Source organism: Humulus lupulus, chromosome 6, assembly GCF_963169125.1.
Source record: "Humulus lupulus chromosome 6, drHumLupu1.1, whole genome shotgun sequence".
Classification (NCBI taxonomy): domain Eukaryota; kingdom Viridiplantae; phylum Streptophyta; class Magnoliopsida; order Rosales; family Cannabaceae; genus Humulus; species Humulus lupulus.
In genome coordinates this window covers 2,986,525-3,007,828 of record NC_084798.1, presented here as the reverse complement: position 1 = coordinate 3,007,828, position 21,304 = coordinate 2,986,525, and the positions used below count along the sequence as shown (strand labels likewise).

General features: G+C 29.9%; 2 protein-coding genes and 1 long non-coding RNA gene across 3 annotated transcripts; 2 read left to right on the top strand and 1 right to left on the bottom strand.

Moving 5' to 3' along the window:
• Nucleotides 1-2,060: 2,060 nt before the first annotated feature.
• Nucleotides 2,061-5,728, top strand: LOC133781407 (uncharacterized). Its single transcript, XR_009870099.1, has 2 exons — nt 2,061-3,657; nt 5,307-5,728. It is a non-coding gene; the product is annotated as an uncharacterized LOC133781407 (long non-coding RNA).
• Nucleotides 5,729-8,139: 2,411 nt separating this feature from the next.
• LOC133783640 (uncharacterized) lies at nt 8,140-8,517 on the top strand. The gene has a single exon (XM_062223287.1). It carries the CDS (start codon nt 8,140-8,142, stop codon nt 8,515-8,517), a length of 378 nt encoding a protein of 125 aa, XP_062079271.1.
• Nucleotides 8,518-19,665: 11,148 nt separating this feature from the next.
• Nucleotides 19,666-20,569, bottom strand: LOC133781406 (dehydration-responsive element-binding protein 1A-like). The gene has a single exon (XM_062220376.1). The coding sequence runs from the start codon at nt 20,491-20,493 to the stop codon at nt 19,852-19,854; it is 642 nt and encodes a 213-aa protein (XP_062076360.1). The 5' UTR covers nt 20,494-20,569; the 3' UTR covers nt 19,666-19,851.
• Between the last annotated feature and the right edge of the window lie 735 nt (nt 20,570-21,304).

Genomic DNA, 21,304 nt, shown 5'->3' with positions numbered 1-21,304 from the left:
GCGTTCTTGATGCGTGAACAGTTTTCGGTGTGATTTTTTTTATGATCATGTATACTGTAGCTATTTAGAGCATCGATGCGATTTTTAGAAAATTCTGAATAGTTTGCAGTACCGAAAATTAGATTCAAACAATTTGTTGCACGCGTAACTAATTTTTTTTTTATGCGTGTGGAAAGCAACATATTTGAACCTAGTTTTCGGTACTGTAAACTATTTAAAATTTTCTGAAAATTTGCAGATGCTCTAAATAACTACATATGTCATAAAAAAAATCGCACCGAAAACTGTTCACGAGTCGAGAACATTGAAGAGCCCTAACAATAAGGCTTAAAGCTCCTGTAAGAGAATTGTCCTTAATTCTTATTACTAAAAAAATACAATTAATGATTTTATTGGGTGGAAAAGAGAAAATATAATTTTATCTTTAGAAAATATATCTAAAAATAAAAAATATGTTTTATTTCAAAAAGAAAAATTTAATCAATTTAAACATTTTGATTTTGTTTACAAATGATGTACATATTTCTGATTTTATTTCTGAATATTTTTAGTAAACAATTCCAATTATTTTATATTTTATTCCTATTCATTTTTCTATTGATTTCATTGACTTTCTTCCTAAGTCTGTGTGTCCCAACATTCTATAATCTATGATGTTCTAAATAGACCATCTGAGAGAAATCATATAAGGTAAAAGCTCTCTTAATTAGTCAACTTCTACAACCAAGAAAGAAGTGGTCTTCTGGTTTGCAGTGTTTAAAAAACAATGCACAGATGACCAGTTATAACAAGACAAATTTGGAGCTACAAGTTTAATTAGGACTTAAGTTTGCATGAGCTAGTAGCTACCCAAGTTTGGTTTCATGGTTTTGCTAGAAAAGAAAGAAAGTAATCTTACCTTTCCATCTTGGTAAATGAATGTAGATGAAGTAATATCAATTACTTGATGGTGTAACAATGAAATACACCAGAGTTTTCACAAACCTCCCTTATCACTAGAGCAAATCTGTCACAAAACTTCTTTTTCTTGTTAAATAGATATAAAACACAAAATCAGTTCTCACACAATTCAAATTAAGTACTAGTGTTTATTTAAAGAAGACAGTTTCTAGATTTCTTGAAATATTCTTACGATAGCAAGTAATCATGACAAGATAAGTTGTCTGTATGTAACAAGAACTGTAAGTTATTGAAATGAGATACTTTAGATCAGCTATTCTTCAGTTAATTTGGGCACCAATCCAGTACGCAGTTTCTTTAAATTAATCATATTTATTTCAGATGAGATTTATTGTATTAAAAAACAATGTCATATCACTATATGTAATGTTTTGGTGCATAATTTAGGTTCATATATCATTACTCAAGCGTAATACCAGAACGATGATACTAGTGACCACCAAACAAAAATTTATCAAATCCAGTAAAATTACTAAGGTCTTTTTCCTGCAGGGATATAGCAAGGATAAAGGAATCTCGGACAAAGAAAGAAATACATAAAAGGCCTGACAAGCTTGGGTTTTTTTACTTTGTACATTCTTGAAAATCATGGCTTATTCAAATAAGTTTCATTATCAATGTGACAATCTGGTCAGTAATCACTAAGAAGATATGCCTTACCTCAAACTCAGCTTCTGGCCTGATGATGAAATTCTTGTCAACAATCCTCTTAACACCAAGAGATAAATATAATATCTAATACCTATGCCTATGTAAAAATAATAAAAGAAAAAAAGAGTACAAATCACAAACCAGAAAAGAAGTTTATCATAAGAAGCTACACAACCATATAACACACCTACAAGATCAGTAAAGATTATAGATACAGTTGCTTGGCCAATTAGATATATTAATCACAGTATTAACTTAATAGATGGTGAGGGATTTCCTGACATATATGCCTTATTCTCCTCTTCTGCCTTTCAACATGTCATTCTACATGCCTCAATAGAGCAAACTAGTTGTATTGTTTTTGAGATGAACTCACATAACCTTATGTCCTACGCCTAGAGAACAATGCACATAAATGAGGATGGTCCAAGTTCTAATGCATATAACAAAGTCCAGCATCCATTGAAAACATCTTAAGAGAAAAGTACATACCTCACTTTTGCATTTTAGTTTATAGATTGCCTGAATGTTAGAATGTGGAAAGTGGGGTCTAGAAGTATGATGAGACTGTTAGAATGTGGAAAGTGGTCTAGAAGTAGAATAGAGTGCATGGTAAGAAGTACGAGATTCTATCTCAAAACCAATTGGTGATGAGTGGAGTAACTCGTACTCTTATAAATTGTTGAATATACCTACACACTTTCCATGTGAGATATTTTCCCTAATATCCCCTCAAGATGGTGGCTATTTTTACTCACCAATCTTGGACGGCTTGATCGTAAGTGGCTCGTTGGCTCTTTTTGGCTCACTATCACCGAATCACAAATTTGGATTTGGATCGGATACATATTCGTTTGAATTTTCTTTGGCTCTTGCTCACCAATCTTGGACGGCTCGATCGCAAGTGGCTCGTTGACTCTTTTGGATTTGGATCGGATACATACTCGTTAGAATTTTCTTTGGCTCTTAATACCATGTTAGAATGTGGAAAGTGGTCTAGAAGTAGAATAGAGTGCATGGTAAGAAGCATGAGATTTCATCTCAAAACCAATTGGTGATGAGTGGAGGAATTTGAATATACCCACAAACTTTCCATGTAGGATATTTTCTCTAACAGAGACAAATGTGTTGTTGTTAATTCTAATCTGCAACAAAAAATCACACTCAACTGTGGTAAAGACAGAAGGAAATTGGAACAGGGAGATAACATGATACATAAGTTGGTAAGGGCAATGGAAAATAGGCTCAATATGCCTTCTAAAACAGCCTCGATCGATCAAAAGACTGCAGCATTTCAACCGAATCCACAATTAGGAATTTTTAATGAAAGTTTACACTGCATTTGGGATCATACACTTGAAGATAAAAGAAAAAACACCACATTCTAAGATTACAAGTAGGTTCTAATACAGTCAATACATACACATGAAAAATATTGACTCTCAAAAGCACCTGTATATATCATGCAAAGCAACATTGCAGGAACACAATAACATAGATTCACTTATAACACACAAGAAATATTTAACAGGTCAAAGTAACTCTAGTTATCAAACCACCATAAACATCATTAGAACAATAGCCACTACAATGTTAATTGAAGAATTATAGGAGACCACCAATATGTAAAGAAGAAAAGAGAAAAAAAAAAAAGCATAAAAAAAAACAGTGCAAAAAAGCATCAAAATTGAAGTTTTCTCTTTAGTCTCTACAACCACCTTTGGTACTGATGAATTTGCATAACCAACACATGAAAAAAAAAATAGCCCTTTTGTTCTACTTGCCAAAACTTAGACCAATCATTACTGAGAACAAAAAAATTGGAGTAATTTGGATAAATTCTACAAATTGGGTGGCAAAATAAGAATATTTTAAAATTATGGGCTAAAATATAATTTAGCAATAGTTTAGGACAAATATGAGATTGGCATAATGATATTGTGTAATAGCTATATCGTCCTCTTCTCCCTCAAATATGAGTCCTCAAAACTCTGAAATCAAATCTTGATCTCTCGCAGGGTGTGCTTCAGCCTTCGGCATTGACAGGTACTGCTTCTCCTCTTCTTAAAGTCCTTCACTTTCATTGCTTGAATATCAAAGAGAAACACGCACGTATGTATTTTTTTTCTTTCTTTTTTCCGCTTTTGAAGAAGCTTTCTGACGATTAAGGTTCTTGTAAAGTTTGATTATGGTATTTTCTGGTTAAATGATGGATTTGGTATGTGGGTTTTTAGATTCAAGCTTTAATTTCTCATTATGGGTTTGGCGTGAATTGTTTCATTGAATGGAAGAACTCTCTGAATCTTATTCTAAACAGATCCAACTGATTTATCTTTTTACTTTTGTTAAATGCATTAGCTTATTCTTGCTACAAAAGTGTTTTGAAAAGAAAAAAAAAACTTTGGCATAGTAAATTAGCTTATTCATAATGTTTTCTATGCTTGAATTCTTAAAATTGTTGTCTTTCCAGTGAAAGTTTAAACATTTGTTAAGTTGTTACTATGATTGTTTATATAAGTTTCTACTTTGTAGTTTGATGGAGTTTTTCATCTCTTGCTTGATAGTTTATGAATCTTATGTAGTGTTCTTTGTGATTGAAAATCTCAACCCTTATCATTAGCCCCATACTGTTAGATTTAGTGTATGTATTTTTCTCCCCAAATCATTATTTGTTGCAAAATCATAATAAGATTGAAGATATCAATAGATCTTCTACTGCAATAATTTAGACTGTCCTAAGATTCCATAGATTTTTTTTGTTTTATCAACTAAAAAAGAGATTGGTGGTGCTCTCTTGCCTCCAACTCAGTGTCATTTCAAGAATCTACTAATACTACAGATGGCTGGGAAGAGAGATCTCACCTATGTTTTCTTAATGATCATGTTCCAACTTAATAGGAATACATGCAATGTTTCATGTCTTACAATGATTGGTGAGAATCAATTCCTAAAGGTTACCTAGAAGAGTTAAATTGGAGAATAGATAGAATAAGGGATGAGCTGTGATACAGAAGAAGAGAAAATTAAGTAAATACCTCATTTTCTTGTAGTGTGTTAAGTGATATTTTGTAGGGAATATACTCATTTGGTACCCTATATTTTTGCAAAGTATCATTTTGGTACCTTTTCAATAATACTCATATGGTACCCTGTATTTTAAAATCGTACATATTTAGTACCCTAAACTCAGATTTGATAGATAAAATTGTCAATATGATCAAACTGTCATCAGTTATATGTAATTATGTAATTAAATTTAAATCTGTAACTTACATAATTGACATCAGTTTGATTAAATTGACAAAATTTTATCTATTAAATCTGAGTCTAGGGTACCAAATATGTACGATTTTAAAATACTGAGTACTATATGAGTATTATTGAAAACAGAGGGTACCAAAATGATACTTTGCAAAAACATAGGGTACCAAATGAGTATATTCCCTATTTTGTAAGAGCTTTGCTCTATGGAGTGTTGAGGTCTCTATTGAATACCTTATTATTCTAGTTTAGTTTGTTCTTAGTGTTTTGGTTCATTCAATAACAATTCCCAAATCTACCTATTTTTCATACTATCTTTGCTATTGTTTTGAGGAACCTAGCTGGGGCATAGCAGATGGGTCAGAGGGGAAGCATTCAAATTTGGTCAATCTTAGCTTGAAAACTATTTTGAATAAAATTTCTGTACATTTCAGGTAAATGGGTTTGTGGACAATACTTGAGGGGTTTCTGCTAATTGCAAATGCATTGGCCATATTAAATGAGGACCGGTTTCTTGCACCGAAGGGATTGAGCTTCTCAGAGTTTTCTGTAGGGAAGACAAAGTCATTCAAGGGACAGCTGATAGGTCTCATTTATGCAACTCAGTACTTGAGATTTCCTCTGATTTTGCTCAACTCCATGTTTGTCTTTGTCAAGTTAGTATCAGGATGATGTGATATATGGGCTTGATCTAGATCTATTGTAGAACAGTTTGTCTTACTTTTTGGTTTTGTTTAAACCATGTAATAGTTGAAAGTTATTCCAATATTTTGGAGTTACATTTTTTTTTTGTGTTGTAAAGCATTTTTTTGTAACACACAAGCCATTATTATTCTCCTATCTTCTCTCTCTCTTATTTTAAAGATTTCTTAAAAAAATAACTATTTTTTATGTTTTAATAATTTAGACAGCCAGTTAAAATCTTAATCGAAAAACTCAATTCCTGGTGAAAACTTTTACACAAATAGACTATTATAATTGAGGTGAATTTCCACCGATTACACAAAGTATATGTATAAAAAAACCATACTAGATATAATTATTCCTTCATTTGACTGAATTTTGGTACTTCTAAACTCTCAATACACCAATAATGTACATAACTAATTACATGGACAGAGTTTACAAGCTTAAGCACCAAATCCTCCATGGACACTCAAATGTGACAGTTTGTACTATTGTATAGATCACAACACAACTTCATAAAACCTTAATAGGGCTATGGTTGATAAATATGTTGTGTAATTATGATTCATTTGGCATATTTATTTGAATGTAATTTAGAAGAATTGGTGGAAATGATCTTTTTTTTAATGTTTGTTTTGCATTGATTTTTTTTTTGGGCCTTCTTATTTATGAGTCTGAAGCTCAAAATCAACGTAAGAAAAAAGTTGTAAGAAGATTTTGCCTAAGTGCTCATTTTCTTTCTTGTAAAAAAAAGGGCTCAATTTTTTAAGTAAACAATAAAAGAAGTCTCTTCACTTGCCTTTAACAGCAACCACAATGGAGGTAGCTCATTTTGTAGCTCTTTGACTAATATCTGACAAGCAACGCAACTTACTTTTATTAAAGCATTGGAGAACCTTATTGTTTAAGCACCGTTGCCTCTGTCAGGCAATGATGCTTTTCCTTTTTTCTTTATTGTATTTATTACCGTTTTTTTATAACCGTTTGTCACACAATTTTTTTTTATTAATTTTCTTTATAAATACTCATTTATTTCATTCAATTTTCACACCATTGTATACATTCTTCTTCCAAACTATTAATATCACAAAATTTCTTTTCTTACTAATGGATTTCCAAAATTATCCAAATTCTCCAAATTCCAACTCTCAAAATCTAAATTTTCAATATTCTCAAGTTTTTCAAAATTCATCATTTTCTCCACATACCAACCCTCAAAATCCAAATTTTCAATATTCTCATTTCAATCAAAATTTTCAAAATACTCCCTCGATTGATCCTCAAAATCCAGTTTTCAAAATTCTCAATTTAACCAAAGTTTTTCAAATTCTCAAAATTATCCCATGTCCTCTTACCCTTACCAAAATTTTGGCTCTTTTGAGACACCCCAACAAGCTCCATTCTTCACATCAACAAATTCACTACCATATGCCTTTCATATGCCTTCCCTACACCAACCCGAAATAGTTTCAAGAAATTATAGGCCAAGTATGGGAAAGTCTAGTATTGATTTGAATCGTGAAACATCATCGACGTTTGTCTTTGAAACCCAACTTGAACATGGTGTTGAAGGGTAGGAAAATATAGTTCAACATAATGAAGATGAATCAAGACATAAATGTAAAGTCAAATGGAGCGAGGAAGCAACTATACTTTTGATAAGTAGATGACTTAATACATCTAAGGATGACATTGTGGGGAATGACCAAACTTCTACACATTTATGGGCTCGGATCACAAAATACTACAACACCAACCAAAAAGGTGAGTAAGCAAGAACTGGAAAACAATGCAAAGACCATTGGAACAAGTTGAATCAAAATGTGGTGTGTTTCAATGGGTGTTATGAACGAGTACAACAAGCACATCACAGTGGTTGGTCGGATGAGCAAATTCTTGAGAATGCACATCAATTCTACAAATCTTAAAATAGCAACTCAAATTTTCTACTTGTGGGCTGTTGGAGATTGCTAAAGGATGAGCCGAAATTGAATACAATGTATCAACCAAAATGTGATAAGAGAACAAAGGTGTCACAATTAGGGGCATTCACTTCATCTTCCAATGTAGACATCAGTGATGATGAAGTACGTGAAGTGTGCCCTACAGGCCATAAGGCAACAAAGAAAAAGGGGAAGGAAAAAAAGACACACATATTAGATTTATAGAGATTAGTGAACGGAAAGCATCTGCATTGGAGAAATTGGTGGCGATAAAGGAGAAAGAGTCAGAAGATAATAGGATGACAAAATACATAGATTATCTCATCGTGGACACGTTGCATATAACTCCTGAGCAAAAGAAAAATCATGAGAACTTATGTACTTATATTAAGACTAATATCCTGAAGTTGTTATTGCTAATGTATTTTATTTGTTTTTAAAATAAATTATCCTTTGTTATTTAGTGAGTGAATTACTGCTACATTTTAACACCGATCTATTTTTAACGGCTATATATGCCACCATGTCTATAAATACCAAATTTCAATCTTCCTTTTACCTAACTCTCCATTCCATCATTCATTTTTCTCTCTCATTCATCTTTCATTTCCAAACATCATATACTCTAAGTTCGACAATGGATTCACCAAATTCTTCAAATCCATACGACAATATGAGTCTAGAGGATATCATAATTGTAGAGTGTACTGGCGATCAGGATGATCAATATTTCAAAGCTTTCATGGATGGGGGTAGCTTAACAAGGCAAGGAAGAAATGGAGCCCACATTGATAGGGGTCATGTAAAAAGACACCAACGTTTGTTCGATGACTACTTTTTTGATGAGCCGGTGTATAAAGAATATCAATTTCAAAGAAGGTTTAGAATACGTAGACACGTATTCCTACGCATAGTGCATGCTCTAGAAAATCATTCAGAGTATTTCCAGATGAGGTTTGATGCAGTTGGTGAAAAAGGCCTTTCACCAATACAGAAGTGCACCGCTGCTATGTGATAGACCCAAAACGGGTATGTTTTAAATATTTAAACTCGCAAGCGCACGAATCGTATTTATAGAATAGTTTTCGTGTAAGCACGAGATCGAACCCAAAGGAGTTGACTAAAATCGAAAAAGAGAAACTATTTTAAACCAAAATTAATAAATTCTAACCTAGTTCCAAAGATTGATGTGATTTTTGTATAATAAAAATAAAATATAAGATACTAATAAAGAAATTAAAGACAATATATATAACATAAATTAATAATAGAAATGAAGATGGTAAAATAAGATTATTAAGGATTAGAATCCACAAAATATAAGTTCAATAATATTTATAAGTACATTGATTCCCAAGTTTTAGTGATAGTTAAAATAAATCAAACTATCATTTTCTAAATAAATTTATAATTTTAAGCACAAATTATTTCTAAAAAGATAGGATTTTTCTTCACTTTTCAAAGTTATAATTTCAAAGAATTTAGTGTAAATCAATCTAATGAAATAACAAATAAATCAATGAACATTATTTATAAGGCAAAACATAATATTTTTGTTCTAAGCATGGATGTGTTCAATTTAATGACACATCTTACACAAAGAATATTATGTATTTGCACTAATGAAGAACAAAGTTTAAATATGTGCTAACAATCCAAAATACATGATATTTAAGATGAAAGAAGATATTTGAAGAATAAAATTCCATAAACTTTGTTGCACAAAATGAGAAATCAAGATACAAAATAAACACTATCTAGTTACACATTGTTTCATCATCACCTTAATAATCTTAAAAAGATTAGAAACACATAACTAGAATAACAAATACAAACTAAAAATTACAAACATAAATAGGAAAATTTGGAGGAGAAACCCCCAAAATTTCCTCTAAAAATACATAAAAAATAACCAAAAAGAAGAAGTAGAAGAAGAGAATAGAGAGGTTTTGAAATGTGTAGAATTTGGTATATTAACCTCTCCTTATGGACACCCTAAATGGTCTTGAAATACCATATTTATAGCCAAAATGAGATTATTAAAATAATCAATTTAAATTAATTAAATTGATTAAATTAATATAATTAATTATAATATGGCAAATAGGGGTAAATTATAGGGTGTAATAATTATGTTTTGGGGTAAAAAATGTAGAAAGTGAGGTAAAAAAATGTGGTGTTTTTATCATAGGAGACAAATGGTACAAAAGCATTTTTTTGGGCTCAAGGAGGTTGCTTTGGTTCATTTGGGCGGCTGTGGTGCCAGGGGGATTGGAGAGAGCTTGCTGTGATGTTGGCAGAGGAGAAGGCAGTGGGCTTGGAAGGCTTGGGCCTTGGGGCATTGAGCTGGCTTGGGCAGGCGTGTGGTCATGCTGGGAAGCTTCATTGATGTTGAGGTGTGATATGCTGAACGTGGTCATGAGGCAATTGGCTGCATGTGATGGTGAGCTTCAGGAGGAAACCGTGGGGTGCTGGTGGGCCTTGGAGCTTGGGCCTTGAAGGTGGCAGGGCCCATGAGGCTTATGGTTTTTGAAAAATGCCACAATTTCTTTCTCTTTTTTAGCTTCTTTTCAAGAACAAAAGTGTCATAAATTCTCTACAAAATAAATATAAAATAAATCATAATAAAATATTTTCAACTATAAAATAAATCAATTTAATTCTTTGAAAATATTAATTATAACTTAATTTATATTTAACATTTAATTTCAATAATACAACATTTTTTTTACCTCAAACTAAACAACAATAATTCAAATAATTAACTATAACATTTTACAACAAAATAACTATAAAAACACACAAAAATATATAAAATCAAAATAAACCCAATAAATTCAAAATTACTTTAAAACTTAATAAATCAATTAAAAACTCAAGAATTAAGCAACAATTAGCACATAAAAAGTGGTAAAATAACTCTATTTTGTAGAGTTATCACTATGCGAATGTTGGCATATGGACGCATGCCGATTACGTTGATGAGTATGTTCGAATTGGTGAAAACACTGCAGTTGAATGCATAGTCAATTTCGTTCGGGGAGTGAATGAGATTTTTGTGATCGAATATTTGAGACGGCCTAGTGTCGATGACATTCGTCCCTTACTTCAAATAGGGGAGGTGAGCGGTTTTTCCAGGCATGTTGGGAAGCATTGATTGTATGCACTGAGAATTGAGAAATTGCCCAGATGCATGGAAATGCCAATTCACGCGAGGTGATCACGGCACACAAACAATCATGCTTGAAGCAACTGTGTCACAAGATCTTTGGATTTGGCATGCATTTTTTGGTGTTCCGGGATCCAATAATGATCTCAATGTGTTAAATGAATCCCCATTATTCACTGACATCTTACAAGGTCAAGCTCCCAAAGTTGAGTCTACGATAAATGACACACAATACAACAAGATGCACTATCTATAGTGGGGTACATTTGTTAAAACTATGTCATTGCCTCAAGGATTGAAAAGAAAATTATTTTCCCGATGCCAAGAAGCGGTGCACAGTGATGTTGAGTGAGCATTCAGAGTACTTCAATCTCGTTTTGTTATTGTACGAGAACCAACACGTTTTTTGCAAAAACGATATTCTCAAAGATATTATGTATGCATGCATCATATTGCACAACATTATTGTCGATGATGAAATAGATACATATAAGGGTTTATTTGATTTTAATTATGATGAAGGCTCAACCAACACCTCAATGGTTGAAGTATCGAATGTACCTATTTCTTATTTCACGACGATGCTTCAAAGAAATGCTGAAATTTATGACTGAAACATTCATTGCAATTTTCAAGCAGACTTAGTCGAGCACATATGATCTAAATTTGAAAATCATTTTGCTTAGATTTTTTTTTTAATAATGTTACATTGATTAGTTATTATGTAATTGTATAGGCTACTTTTAAATTTGGTGTAACTTAAATATTATGCAATATTTATATTAATTTATGAATTTTAAAAATTTAGTGTGAAAATATTTATAATTAAAAAATAATATATAAAAATTACATGTGGTATCATCGTTGGCATAAGAGAGAAAATAAAAAAAAATATATTTTAAAGTGGGTTTTGTACTTTTGATAATGAAGTGGATGCAAGCATTGGAAATGTTCTTAAGGTCTTCGAAGTAAAAAAAAGTCAATAACTATTGTGTCTTTTTATCACTAAAGAAGCAATAGTGTTTGAGTTTGTGAGTTTTAGTGGTGACAGGATGTGAGGATCTCACCTAGCTTAGGTGATATCATTTCTACATGGAACAAAGTATGGGTCCACGTGGAAATATATTAATATTTTTTGTTATCTCTTATATTAGAATATTATATTACACATAGAGTTGTAATTGTGTAATATAGGTCTAGATATTTTAATATTTTTTGTTATCTTTTATATTAGAATATTGGGGTATGTCATACCATGATAATTTATCTAATTTAATATTAAATCTCATATTTTTTTTAAAAATTAAATATTTTAGACATGATATATATATAAAAAAAGTTTTATGAATATACATTTTTACATATATTTTTACACTAGTTTTACACAATTAGATAAAAAATATCTAATAGTCAAAATAAGAGTAAATTAATATTAATTAGAAAAAAAAGAAATTAAATAACTTAAAAAAGAGATAAAAAAAAATAGTAAGAAAGCATTAAACAAGAAATATATATATATGGCAAAAACAATATAGTACGAAAGGAAAGAAAAAACAAAACAAAAAATAGACATAATTTTTTTAAAAATTAAATCAAGTAATTATTATTGTGTTATTAATAATAGAGCGAGAATTGTTTTTTATTATTCATATTTTGTTCTTATAATTTGATTATGGAGTTTTGGCTTGGTGTTATCTTTGAGAAAAAAAAAAGAAAAAAATACTATGAATTATCTTTGATTTTTTTTAAAATGTAAATGAAATATTCATTACTAAGTTAATCAGACATAGTTCATTACAAGAAGATAACACTCATAGAGCAAAATTAACTAATATAGGCATACCAAGTCATTTACAATAATCAATAGAAAGAAAACTCTAACAGAAACTTCAACTAAATGTCTAATTAGTCACAAGCAATTAAGCTTCCAACGAGTGTAAAGTAAACTAGGTTTCCTTTCCAACAGGGGTGTTCATATAAAATGCAAACTGCACCACACCAAACCGCCAAAAATCGTAACCGGTGAAACCATTTTCGATGGTTCGGTTTAACCAGACCGCTAAACTTTAATGGTTTGATCATATTTTCTAATTTTTTAAAACCAATTAAACCAGATCAGATTGTGATTTTTTCTAAAAAAAATAGTTTTAGAAATGAGGGTGCAAAAGTTTGAACCCTTACAATTAAGTTAATATAAGGTCTACCAAACCATCAAAGACAAACAATATAATTATTTAGAATATGTTTTTAGTAGTATTTAATACATGTACAAGTTACCAAAACTAAAAAATGAGAAATGTAAAAGTCTCACATTGTTTAGAAAGTAACATTTCTTTTTCCCACTTCTATAAAATGATTCAAAATATTTACATTTACAATAACAAAGACAATAAGCTTCTTGTAGACTTTTATGACCTTAAAAGTAAAACTAAAATTATTATTATTTAAATACAATTATTTAGTTAATTATTTTATAATAAATTTTTTTAAAATTTTAATAATTTGGTTATAAGGTTAAAATCGAACTAAACTGCACCTAACAATTTATTTATGGTTTGATTTTTTAAATTTTAATGGTTTGATTTTTATTTTGAAAAAACAACATGAGCGGTTTGGTTTCAAATTTATTTTACACCACACCAAACCAAACCGTGTACACCCCTATTTTCCAAATGAACATATGATAGATCAACCCCACCAATGGTCATCAGTCAATAATCTTCCAATAGAAGGTATGAGATAACAACTCCATTATTCAAACTAGGAATAAGGAAAATAAAACAATGAACAACCATGTTCATAAGCCCCGACACTAGATATCAGAATGCCACGTAGCACAGGGCTAATAGAGATCGAAGAATCTCCTGGATCTGATAGCCAAGGAGAGAAAAATCGAGACCCCTAAAGAAGCGATTTGCGCAGATCGAAGAACCACCAACCACCCAATAGGAATCAAAACCATCACCCCCCAATCATAACTACTAACCTCACTAATCTAACAGGGTGGTGGTGAAAACCCACCATTATTTTGAAATTTAAACAAAACTAGGCAAAAAAAAAAAAGAACACATCTAAAATAAAAATCAACCACCAAACAAGTGTAGTTTCATATCTACTACCTCTCGTCCACCTCAATGGAATTATCCCAAAACAAAGGGCCCGAACCCATAATCTGGCCTTAACTGAATAGATCCTTAGGCAACGACAACACCCACCTCGACGACGGCAACACCCACACAAAACCAGAAGTATAACATCGTCAACCTTCGGAAAGGAAAAATCTCGCCCCCAACGAAATACAAGAAGTAGAAGATCAAAAGCAGCCACCTTCCATGCTCAACCCCACCAGCCTAATCTGTAGAGACATCCTCTTGGCTAAATATGACCAAACGTACGAACGACGCTGTCACCTCTTGCCAAAAAAAGAAAATGAAGAAAAAAATGAAACTCAAACAGCCCTAGCAAAGAAAAAAGGGAAACCCTTAAATATTATTCTAGTTAGGTCTTTGATTTAATTATTGGTAAATGCTCTAATTTGGATTTTGTTTGGCTTTTTTTTGCTAAACGTGTAATTTTGCTTGATTGGGCAATATAAAGCAAATATGCATAATCCTAAACAAGATTTAGTCATGATTACAAAACATTTATTCAAAATATATATGAAATTATATTTGAAACATTTTCATTTATATATAAAAGAGAATTTGTAATTGCTATTAATTTGCTATCTTGACCATTAGAGATTCTTAGCGTAAAATTAGTATAAAAATTGTGGCCATAAAACCTATCTTATGGAATAAGTTCCATAGACACAATTTTTTACACCAACTTTTACATCAATAATACACCATTCGATCAAAAGGATTTAATGGCCAAGATTATAGCATAATAATACTAAAGCAAAGCAAGCGATAGATAAATTTATGGAAAAAGAAATATATAGCACCAAATTATACGATTTTAAGATAAAGAAAAAGAAAAACATTTTGATGATTATTATATGATTCTACAAGATAAGCAAAAAATCAACTAAATTAATTCTTTTTTTTTAAATCATGGCATCATCAAGTTAATAACAAAAAAATATGCTTGAGTCTTGTTTCTTATTATTCATGTGTTTATAATTTATGTTTATGGCTGTTATATTATTTCAATTTAGAGTGTGTTTTTTGGTAGTTTTTTTTTTTTTAAAAAAAGAAAATTATAAGCATCATCAACTTTTGAAAAAAAATACACATTCAAAGAATAAATAAAAAGTACATATAAAGCTAAATTTGATTGGCATGAAATAAAAACATATCTATATATATCTACATACATATTTATGAAATTCCATTTATAATTTTTTTACACAAATACATATATGTATACTATTTATATATAAATATAATAAACTTTTGAGCGTGGCTCTCAAAAAGGGACACACCGATGCACGCTTTCCTATGTTTGGCACAATTTTCTATGATCGTATAGATTATAGTTAATTAGGACATCTTACAAATTTTTTTGAAAAACTTCAAATGATTTATATTGTCGAAAATAAGGTTCAAACAGATTGTTGCACAAGTATCTATTTGTTTTGTTCACATGAAAAACAACATGTTTAAACTTTATTTTCGGCACTATAAATTATTCAAAAAATTTCGAAAAAAATTACAGTATGTTCTAAATAACCACAATTTACTCAATTATAAAAAAAATGTACCAAAAATAGAAAAAGATTCACTATAGCATCTTCTCTTGAGTGGTGCATCACATCATTTTCTTTCTATATCAGGTTTTTTTATTGTTATTAATATGATATAATCTTGATATTGATAGTGTAAAATGTAATGTATTACAAAATGGTGTCTATTCATCCTCATCAATCACCATATAATATATATCACCAAATATCTCATCTTGTCGTGTTGAATACTTTATAATTATTTTTTTTAATAATGCTGTCATTCTGTAACCATTTTAGCCATTTTTAAATGGCCTTGATTACCCTTATTGAATAACAACCGTGAAACTTTTCCCATTTTAAAATTCCCATCCAATACTAAAATTGATTGATGGACTAAGTGAGTGAAAAATTGATGGAATTTTTTTCAAGTCTAATTTCAATGATGGACTGATTGGTCACATCACATCACATGCCATTTAACAAATCGTAGAAATATTCTCTAAAAAAAAAAAAGAGTATCCAACACATCAAAATTGATTTTCACTAGATTTTTAAGACTTGATACATGTAACATTAAGAGAAGTTAGTTATTGGTTATGTTGGTTATAATTAGTTAGTTAGTGTTGCCTTTTTTTTTTTGTTCTACTATACTTTCTATAAATAAAAGTATTGATGTTATTTGAACACTTGAATAAAATTCAATTTTAATAGTTTGAGGAATAATAAGTCAAATTATAGAGTATATATATATAAAAATTATTTAACAAAATTAAGGAATGAAAAGAGATTCAAAATAATTTGAAGAATTGCAAGCTTGTTGCAAAATTATAGACTATATGTTTACTTTAATTTATAAGGAAAAAAAAAACTTACAAATTATAGAAATAATAAAAAAAAAAAACAAAAGGTAAAGTTCTATTTTTTTTAATCTACTATAATTTTTAAAAGAATGTTGAAAAATATGTAAATGATTTGATAATGAGAATAGCATTCTAAGTTGTAATTTGGTCAAAATTTATTGAACTAAAATCACAAACAATCCACCAAACAAACAACTCAGAACAAAAACATAATTATTATGCATAATATTTGTATTGTTATATTCAATCTATTTTTATCAAAATCGAATTTAAGGATCTATTTGAAATATTTTACAAAATACAGATTCCAAAAATATATAAATCCTAAATAATATCGATTTTAATAGACATGAAAAAAAAGGACTACAGATAATTTTTTAGGTTCCTTTAAAATTGAAGGAAATGACAAAAATACCATAAAAAAATAACACAAAAACTAAACATTAAATATGACCAAACTGTCATCAGTTATATGTAATTAAATTTAAATTTGAAACTCGTATAATTAATGGCAATTTGATGATATTAACAAAATTTTATTAATCAAATTTGAGTCAAATGTACCAAATATGTACAATTTACTCTTGAAACGCACAAAAAAATATAAAAATATTTATCCACATAATTAACTTTATTTCAAAAAAGCTATAATTTATACCAAATCTAAAAAAAAAATCCAAAAAGCTGCACTACATCTACAACAAGCATAATGGAGAGTGAATTTGAGTGTGTTTTAATGGGCCTTTTTTCATTTGGCGAGAAAAGCCCAAACACAAAATGGGCCTGTATAGCGTGGCATAAGGTGGGCCAAGTGGAGCCCATTGATAGTTGAAATCAGCCAATGGCAAATCGACAACCCCCTTACCCGACACACTATTAGTGGGATCTCACTTCTCATATCTCAAACACTTTGTCTATTTGTTTGTCCCATCTGAGGTTGACAAAATTAGAAAAACAAAATTAAAAAAAAAAATAAGGACAAGAACAAAACTCGTACGTTGTTTTCCAAATACAGAAACTTTGATTCGATCACAAATGCACAAATGTTTGTAACTTCACATTGATATGTTTAGATATACTCACTTCACTAGTTAGTGAGATTATGAGCAAAATAAAGTTAGTAGAAAGTTAGCATGCCTTATATTACTTTATGTCACATTTGAATATAATCATATGACATGATTATGGTGGTGCAATTTTCTATATAATTAGCCATGTTTTTTCGTCAACTAAATAATATTAGAGCATTTAGATTTAGGAATTAAGATATTAAAAAAATAAATAATACAATATTTTATAGTGATTTGACCTAAAAAAGATAACATACGTTCATTTAATCACTATTATTGATATTTAAGCTTGAAAAACTATAGTTTTCAGTGAACTTGCATTGTCGATTGTTCTATAGTCCTCGTTCGCTTTAATTACATAAGGACTAGTTTGTACAAGAATAGAGTTTCTCTGTGTATTGGTACTATCAGTGGCATTCCAATGTTCAGATTCATTCTTCTCTTATTTATATTGAGGAGTTTAGGGTTACATTTAAATTGTGGGCCTAAGCTATCGGGCTTGGCTTGAAAATAGTACATACAAAGTTATGAATATATTAATTTCGGTAGCATCTTGAATATGTGGCGATTCCATCTTCCGCTACTGACCCTGTTAGCGTTTGGTAGCTTGCCATGAACGAGCATGAGTAGATTAGCAGTAATAGGCGACTAGGCTTATCTGTTAGCGTGTGATAGTTGCCTTGTGCAAACATGAATAGAAGACTATGAGTGGACGAGCATACTTCTTTGTTAGTGCCTGGTTGTCTGTTGTTAACAAACACGAATGTTCTTGCATAGGTAATAGGCGAACCGGGTTCTTCTGTTAGCATGGGTTGCTCACTTTGTAAGAACATGATTGTTACCCAAGTGAGTTCCACACTTGCTTCCTTGGACGACTACCACAAGTTCTGGTCATCTTTTCTATGAAGGAAATAATGACCTGGTTTAACATACTAATCATTGATATTCTTTGACACATCATCATAACAAAAAATGAGTATACATCATATAATATAATTATAATGGTACAATGCCCCTCTAGTGTAAAATAAAAATTTATAAATTATAAGTTCCCTTATAATAAAATGATTTAATTTTATTAAGAAATTTAGAATAATTTAATCCAATCTAATTTATAAAACAAAATATATCCTAAATTGTAAATAATAAAATATCATAAGTGTGACTATTGGCACCACTCTTTTTTCACTTTTTACCTTTTTGAAATAATTATTACCAAATATATTATTTTGATAAATTGATAATTCATATATATATTAATGAGTTTATTATTTTTAATCATTTTTTTACATATTTTAATATTTAAAAGTATAAAAATTGATGAAATAAATTTTATAATTTAAAATTATTTATGTTTGTGTTTTAATCTTATTTTAAATAAAAAATAAAATTGTGATTAATTAGTTTTATATTTTTAAAAATTATAGTTTTGTATTTATTATGAGTTTCAAAAATATTTTAATTTTTTAAAATAATAAATTATTAAAAGTGGAAAAATATAAAAAAAATATTTAAGGGGTAATATTTATAATTAATTTTTTTAGAATGTGAATGGAAAGAAATTTTATTAAATTCATGTGGATTTATTTAGAAAATAGTATGAAAAGAAAAAGTGGGAGTGTACATAGAAACACTCAAATATTATATGTGTGTAAATTAAATTATATATTGAATGTAAATAAAAGTAGTAAACACTACCAAATTACATTAGGCAAACAAAATGATCATAAAATTTATTTAATTATTAATATTGATTTTTTTAATAATCAATTATTAGAATAAATATTATAATATATGTTATCATAGTACAAGAAGATAATAGAATTTGACAAAAAAAGAAGAAGATAATAGAAGTTTTTTTTGTCTTCTGAAGATAATAGACGATAGAAGAAAGATAATAATTTAATTTTGTCCACATTGATTAAATTTACATATACGTGATACAATTTTTAAATTAATAGATAAAATAATAGACATCATTTGATATAAATGTGATTCATTAGAATAAATTATCACAACATTATATATAATACTAGATAAACATATTTATATAGTTACTTACCTATATATAGTATATTTATAATATTTATTATTATTTAATATTTGTATAATTTATTTCTTTTTAAAATTAAGATTATGTATTATATATTATTATTATAATGATGTTTTATAATATTTAAATATATATTAATATAATTTAGAAATATATATTGTACCAAAGTTTTATAAAAATTAGGATTATATATTATTATTATAATAATAATATTTAAATTTATATTAATATAATTATTAATTATATGATCTTTTATTATATATTTTAATAAATATTTATTTTTAATTAGTTTTAAATGTATATTTCGTTAAAGTTAAAAAATATTCGTTAAAACAAAAAAAAAAAAAAAAAAACCGTTAAATACACAATTTTTTTTAATATGGAATAGATGAAGATATTGATTGAAATAGTTTTGAAAAAGAAAGCATATATTTATTATACATATATTAAACTAATTTAAAATCCATTTCCTATCTCATTTAAAAAAAACTAAAAAAAAAACAAGAAAAGAAAGCGAGAACAAAGCTATCAAAAGGAATAACTCCACAATGACACGTCATAATTTCCTTCTTCCATATCATCGTCGCTGAAATATTTGATTGGTGGAGGAAGTAGCAGACCTTCTGCCAAGTCAGCACAGAAGGCTGGCATGTCCAGCGTGGCATCCTCGTCATCAATGAAAAACACTCTCTTTTCTTCTTCTTCTTCTTCCATGGCATTCTTCTCCTCTCGATGACACCTCGAAACGGCGCCGCATTCGACGGGCCGAAAGGCCTCGGCACCCTTGGTCGCAGCCGCGCGAATGTCCCTGGCGTCGAGCGAATCGGGCCTGGGCAACCTCCAAGCAGAGTCGGCGAAGTTAAGGCAGCCGGACTTGCCGCGCAGAGCAATCGTGGCCACGTCGTGTGCACGCGCAGCCATCTCCGGCGTGGGGTACGTGCCGAGCCATATCCTGGTTTTCTTATTGGGTTCGCGAAGCTCGCAGACCCACCTGTCGTTGTTCCTCATCCTCACACCTCGATAGACCGGGTGCCTCGTCTCCTTAAACACCTTTCTCCCGTCTCGCCTCTTCGGCCGGTTCGAAGCCAGTATCGCCTCCTTGTCGGAATGTGACGCAGACCAACTTTCCGGCCTGTAATAGTAGTCTGAGGCTGAGCTATTACTCTCCATCACGTATATATATATATATATGTATATGAAAAACTAAGATATATAGGAGATTTCGAGTTAATAATATATTACTAAGATATTGTACACGACATTTTGAGTTGAGTTTTGTGAGTGTAGTTGTACATGTGTTTCAGGCTGTTTAAATAAATAGATTTGGCCGAGGTGTCACGTGCGGCTCACACGCTTGCATTGCTTTAAGTGTGAGATTTTTTTTTTCAAACACTATGAAGACAATTTTCTTTCTCAATTGCTAAGGGTAATAGTGATGTCAACACCCCACACAAGGATGTTTCAAACTACTCTGATTGAAATCTAATAATGGGTTTTATATATTTTTATTTAATAATTATTATAAGGTATCGCTATCCAATTATAGAGTGTCAACTGTTGTGGTGTTGTGCAACTTAAGGTGTCAAATAGTAATACTAATTTTTTTTTGACAAATTGACTATTGATGGAAATCATGGAGTACATTATATATAGTGAAATTTCTTCAAACCAAGTAATCTCATTTTCTATCTAAAGTGCATATCTAACCAAGAGGTATTATTATTATGCACCTGGAAATACACATAATAATGATTTAGTGTTCCTAATGGGGAATTTACTCATTTGGTACCTTTGTTTATACAAAGTAGCGTTCCGGTACACTCTGTTTTTTTTCAATAATGCTAATATGGTACCCCGTATTTTGAAAACATAGATATTTGATATCTTAATTAATAAAATTTTGGTAATATGACAAAACTGTCAGCAGTTATATATAATTTGTAGCTCGTATGATTGAGAGTAATTGGATTAAATTGGTAAA

Excerpts from the sequence above, each read along its gene's own strand:
- LOC133781406 (XM_062220376.1), bottom strand. The coding sequence starts at position 20,493 with ATGGAGAGTAATAGCTCAGCCTCAGACTACTATTACAGGCCGGAAAGT.
- LOC133783640 (XM_062223287.1), top strand. The coding sequence starts at position 8,140 with ATGGATTCACCAAATTCTTCAAATCCATACGACAATATGAGTCTAGAG.